Source organism: Heteronotia binoei, chromosome 11 (genome assembly GCF_032191835.1).
Source record: "Heteronotia binoei isolate CCM8104 ecotype False Entrance Well chromosome 11, APGP_CSIRO_Hbin_v1, whole genome shotgun sequence".
NCBI classification, from domain to species: domain Eukaryota; kingdom Metazoa; phylum Chordata; class Lepidosauria; order Squamata; family Gekkonidae; genus Heteronotia; species Heteronotia binoei.
The window spans coordinates 35,000,935-35,006,934 of record NC_083233.1 but is presented as its reverse complement, the minus strand read 5'-3'; the positions used below and the strand labels follow the sequence as shown (position 1 = coordinate 35,006,934).

The 6,000-nt window shown below is 40.6% G+C and overlaps 1 protein-coding gene across 3 annotated transcripts in view; it reads right to left on the bottom strand.

Moving 5' to 3' along the window:
* The window catches only part of LOC132579690 (transmembrane protein 255A-like), a 32,262-nt gene continuing 26,262 nt past the window's right edge, over positions 1–6,000 (bottom strand). For all 3 annotated transcript variants that reach the window (XM_060250227.1, XM_060250228.1, XM_060250229.1), the window contains 2 exons: positions 2,478–2,621; positions 1–326 (listed from right to left, as the gene is read on the bottom strand). In XM_060250227.1, coding sequence (XP_060106210.1) covers positions 168–326; positions 2,478–2,621 — 303 coding nt within the window. In that variant the 3' untranslated portion in view covers positions 1–167. The remainder of the gene's footprint in view (positions 327–2,477; positions 2,622–6,000) is intronic.

The window sequence follows — 6,000 nt, the reverse complement described above, 5'->3', positions numbered from 1 at the left end:
GTGCCATTAAATCGCATCCGTGTCTTTCCCAGGCACAGCCTACCAAGAGGAAGTGCCATCATGTCCCCGTTTTGTATTTCTATGTATGCAATGTAATGGTCTGTGCTCTCCCCTCCCCTGGTACAAAAAATTCACCACGAGTTCCAGTGGCAGAGCTCCTATTCCTTTCATGGTGTGTATGGAGGCGGCTTTTCGAAGGGTGGGAAATATGGCGGGGAATACCGAGGAGGCGCTGTGGGAGACCACACGTAGCTTGGAGATGGCGATAATGATGGTGGGTCATCTGAGAGGCCAGATGGTGTGGAGGCTGGGAATACACTGGAATGCTGCAAAGGATGAGAGAGAAAAGAAGGCTTGGCACAGAAGTAACAACCACCTTAGTTTGTTGTTCTGTTATACAATGTATACTGCAGATTAGGAAAAGTATGAATAGGTATTTTAAAAGGCTTGCAAAATTAACAGCAAGTTATAGAAGCAATAAAAGGTAAGAAGGATTTGTTTAAGTTGTGGATAGCTGGTTTGAGTGAGGTAAATAAAAGGGAGCACAGAATTTGGCAAATAACACGCAAGTTGATTATCAGACAGGAAAAAAGGTACTATGAGGAACATAATGCAAAAAACATAAAGAGTGACTATAAATACTTATTCATATCCTCTTGTAGATTTAAGACTGGTTGATTAACAGAAAACAGAGAGAGTATAAATGGGCAGTTTTTACAGTAGAAGGCGGTAGGCAATGAGGTACCACAGGGTATGCTGGGGATTATTATGCTGGGGATTATTAGGAAGGGATTTAAAACAAATCAGCCAGTATCATAATGTCCCTATATAAATTTATGGTGCAACTTCATTTGGAACACTGTGTTCTGGTCTCGTCATTATACCTCAAAAAAGAGATTACAGCATTGGAAAAGGTGTAGAAAAGGGAAAAGGTGCAGAAATAATCAAGGGTATGGAACGCCATCCCTATGAAGAAAGGTTAAAGAAGTTAGGGCTCTTCAGATTGGAGAAATGATGATTGAGGAGTGACATGGCAGAGATTTACAAAATTATGCATGGGTTGGAGGAGGTAGAGAAAGAAATACTTTTCTCCCTTTCTCACAAGGGTGACTCTCTCAGCACCACAGTCCCGATCTGAATCTGGCCCCTGTGGCACTTGGGAAATCACTTCCCAGGAGCTGCTGTCTAACTGACAATAATGAGAGTCAGTTTGGTGAAACCCAGGCCTGACTCATGGGAAAATGTCACACCTTGCTTGGCCCTGAGCTAAAAAACTGAAGTTCAGAATCCAGAATACCAGTTCCGCAACTGTTATTAATGTATACAAGTTTGAAAAGGCTCTGATTTTTTAAAAAAATATCTTGAGCAACATGAAGCTTCTTTATATCAGATCATTCTGGTCCCACCCCCCTTAATTTCTGTACCACACTGCAAGCCATGGCCTAGAGCCAACAGCAAGGTGATAGTTACAATGCCCAATTAAATCCTTCGGAACTGACTGATCTCAACAGTGTATCTCTGCTTAGGACTGGCCTCCCATGGCCTGTCATGACACCACCTCAATGGCCGGAGATCAAGTCCCACTGCAACTGGTTCTGCGTAGGCACCCTTGCTCTTGTCCCCGGATCTGGCAAGAGTGAGAGGGGAGCACAGCAACACACTAGGGGTCAGGTTTGGCCTTGAGGCAGCGAGTTGTTGACCTTCATGAAAACGTTCTGATAGTTTTGTGCAGCATGCCTTTTCCCTGGCAAAATATCAAAAGCACTCTACACATTACAGTATGCACACTGAGAGGGAACAGGCATAAATTCTCTGGTTGACACATGAGCACTGGCTCCCAAACATGGAGTTTATGCTTGTAGGCTCCCTTCCATGTGATCGGGAACATTTTTTCAGATGCACTCATGGGTTCTGTACTTAGAAACAGGCACTGACATATGGCAGGGGGTGGTGGGCAGCCATGCTGCATGTTGATTTAAATGCAGGCAGTGCTGTGTGAAGAGGGCTAAAGCCTACACAATAAGAGACGGCCTCTTCTCCACTAATTGCAGGCTGAAACTGGCATATATATATATATAAATGGGAGGGGAAAAACAAGAAAAAAGTCTTAAAATCCAGCAACCAAATAAGATTTTTAAAAAGAAAGAAAGGGGGGAGGAGATATATTTAAAGACGAAAGAACAACAGCAGAGGTGGCAAATCTACACGTAAGTTTTTATGAACAGTTTCCAAATATCTCAAAGTCAGTCCATGCACAACTGCAGTCTATACACATTCAAATATCGACAGATTGAAATCGAATAGGGATGTGGTTCAAGAAGAAGCACCAGCAAGGCAAAAGATGAAATTGTTTTTATTTCAGAATGGATGGATGACATAAACAACAAAAGCAAAGAAGTTATAACTGGGTGATATCTTCTTCCCATTTACTGGCATAAAAAAGAGAACCTTTTTTTGCACTGTTTGGTGTACTGTACCTGGAAGTCGTACGCTGAGTATGGTGGCAGATGTGGAGTGCTGTGATAATATGTATTATACGAAGTCACCTGGGGTCTTGAGTAATAGGATACTGTGGGCCGAGCATTTTCAACTGTACAGTTAAGAGCAGGAAGCGAGGGAGTCTGTGGAAAGAATGGATAATGGAAAATCCATTACCACATAGGTCCAGAGATATCCAAAGGCAAGAGGAAGCTGGGATATTACAAGAGATTGGAAAAAGAACAGAAAAGCTAATCCAATTTGCTTTGGACTTTATGGAATTCATTTATGGTTTTCAAAACAGGTCGAGTGTATTAACAACCAAATGGATGTTCTGTTCTTTGTTTTCTATTTGCTTCAGTCCCAAAGCATCCACCTGCCAAAGAACCCACAAATTATAAAAGGACTGATATATTAGACATACACTGGGCCCAATCCACTCTTGTGCAAGCTCCAAGAAAATGAATGGGAACCATTAACATAGCTTTCATTCATTTCAGTGAGACTTGTACAAGAGAACTCCCTGAAAGATTGGCATCAAACATTATGAGCCTTATGAGTAATGTTTATAGCTGTTTCGCCACATAAAACATATTAACTGATTCATGGTCTACCATTAAACTATCTGTCTGAGATTTTTTTTTTTAACTATTCATACCCAAATGCCAATATATCATTTTCTGAAATACTGAAGGGAGATGCTTACAACTGAATGCCCAAAAGGCTGTTACAAGGTGAAGGCTCCCATTAGTGTTTCCTTTGCATTATTTATTACAGCAACATGCCCAAACAGTCTCAAGAACAGACCACACAGTGATCAAGCAGACAAGGCATTGGAAATCCACAATCAGATCTCCTGTCTCTAAAAAAAATTCTATTGCAATTAGCTATGAGCATCCCAGGGCACAGGGCAAGGAGAAGGTAATGTTTTTTTCCTGAGGAAACCCAGCAGCTGCTATTTGCTATAAAAGTGAAATAATTACAGGCATGTGTTAAGTTTTCCCTAGAATGGCAACTGTAGCTCCAGGGAAGGGGGCATTTATGGTAAAAAAATGATGAAAGCAAAAAAGGTAAAAAAAACAAGCAAACCCTCCCCAGGTGCTGTGGTCCTGAACCAAATCTGGGTTAGCCATGGCTTGCTATGCACACAAATTTAAAGGGGTGGAACATTTGATCATGGCATTTAGCTTAGCTCTAAATGGGCCATGGCAGAAGCTCCAAGGCAACTCTCCCCACTTTTAAAGGATCTCAGCAGGTGTGAGGTAAAGCACCCTTGATTTCTCCCAAAGGGTTAATGAGAATACTAACACGCTCATTCTGTCTTGCAAGTGTTAGCAATTGGGCCTATCTACCTACATGGCTCTTATCATCTTCAAGGCCAGAGTTAGGAATGTGATAAATTGGATCTTAAGAACCTGTGGCCCGCTGGATGGGAGGGAGGAAGCAGGAGTGATGATGTAGTCTTTAGAGGATCCTAGTGAGAATGTATCCTGATTGGATTGTTACCATCACCTGACACCAGTTGGATCAAGCTTATAACTGAACAAAGAGTCTGACTGAAGGAGGGCTAACTTTGGGGATTTTTGGTGACTTGATGCCTGGACTATGATGGGCTTGCATAGCAGTGCATGGCTACATAGAGAATGCTTAAGGCCGCTGCCTCAACCTTTTGGGACTTTTAAAATTGTGCTATCTAATGCAAGGTATTTGATAGTAAAAGTTATCTTTTCTTGTTTTCTTTTGCTGCAAGATTTTAGAGTGCTGTGTTGCCTAGAAACAAAAAATGTTTCAGAAAATATTTAATAAACTTGGGGACTTCCGGGGTTGGAAAATGCTGAGCTGAATTGCTTCTCAGAAGGGGAGCAGGCTGGGGCTTCTGTTTGGGGTAGTGGAGGGCAATTTAATGTCTACTGCCTATTTTTCTCAGTCAGAGATCAGTCCAAGATATGCACAGGAAACTCTGAGGAGATTTACCTTGGCTAAAAGGGAGTCCCAAGGGGGGGGGGCTTCTTTGAGGCTTTGAGGGGTCTCTGGAGACGAGTTGCATATTCATCATCTGCAGAAGTTTCCAGAGTCATTTATTTGACATAAGCTCGACAGGATCCTAACCTTCTTTAAGACTGCTAAACATCTAAAGCTATACAAGACCGGTGTTGGATCTGGATAACTGCAGAAAAAGGTACTGATGACTATCTTCATTCTGGGACTATTTAAAGTTAAACAAAATGAAATCAGAAGGTGTGAAATAGAGATTCAGAAAGCTTGGAAGAACAAGGGGAGAAGGGGCGAAATTTGAATTTTGTAAATTTAAAGGACAGTGCTAAAAAGTGGAAAGGAATTTATTGTTTTGTCATCACGGATTTGCAGCTCTCATAGTCATCACAGGAAATACGTCAAACATCGTGAGATCTTTTTACTAGTGAAAACGGGACTTGGTGGTAAGAAAAGCAGGAAGTGTCGGATGAAAAAGGGAAATCATTGAAGCAGCTAGCCTACTTTAGGACTATAAAATCATAGAAAAACATCAGCGGCCATTGCTAGGAGGTCAAAATTTAAACAAAGTTTTAAAGCGTTCGGGACATTAAAAATTGATGAAGCTGGCAGTGGTGACAATTATAAGGTAAAGACTATTGGACATCATTGCTGATAATTATTTTAGAAGCCTATTGAAGGAAAATTTTTTTAAAGGAAAGCAGAAAGTCGCGACCGCCATTTTGGAAGAAATAAAAACTTCAAAAATTAATATCTGAGCCCAGGAGGCTCTGAGGACGGCGAAATTAGGCTTATTGAAAAGGGCAAGCCTTACTCTATCAAACCTGATAGTTTAAATTTAATTTGGAGAGGTCAACATTTTCTGTGGGTTTTTTTAAATGTCAGAGCATAAGTTAACCTGTGCAAGGACTGCCTCAATGGAGAAAATGCAAGAGCAATTAGAAGCAATGGAAGCCAGGATGATGAAAGGGGTGAGAGACATGATAACTGCTTCTAAAAAAGAAATTAGAAAAGACATTGAAGAGCTAAGGAAAGATATAGAAGATCTCAGAAATGAGACTGTGGTAACATCAAAGAAAGTGCAAGAGGTGGAAGAGAGAGTGAAAGTACATGATTCCACCTTGCTAAAAATGCAAGAAAAGGTGGCAATTCATGACTGCAAATTGATGGAAACCCAGATACGTCTGAGAGGAGTACCTGAGAATGAAGAGACTGATTTGAAAGGATATATAATAAGAATAATTGCAGAATTTTTGGAGGAAGAGCCTGAAGGAACTAGAAGCATGTATGACTATATGTATAGAGTGAACTCACTATATGCCAAGAAAAATAATCTACCAAGAGATGTGGTTATAATATATATGACAAAAGAAATGGTGGGAAAAATCTTGAATAAACATTTTGAAAAGACATTGATAGTGGGAGGCAGCAGAGTAAGAATTATGAAACAATTGCCAAGACAAGTGATAAATGACAGAAAAGCATACAAAAAATTGACAGAAAAACTATGTGACAATGAAATGAGGTATA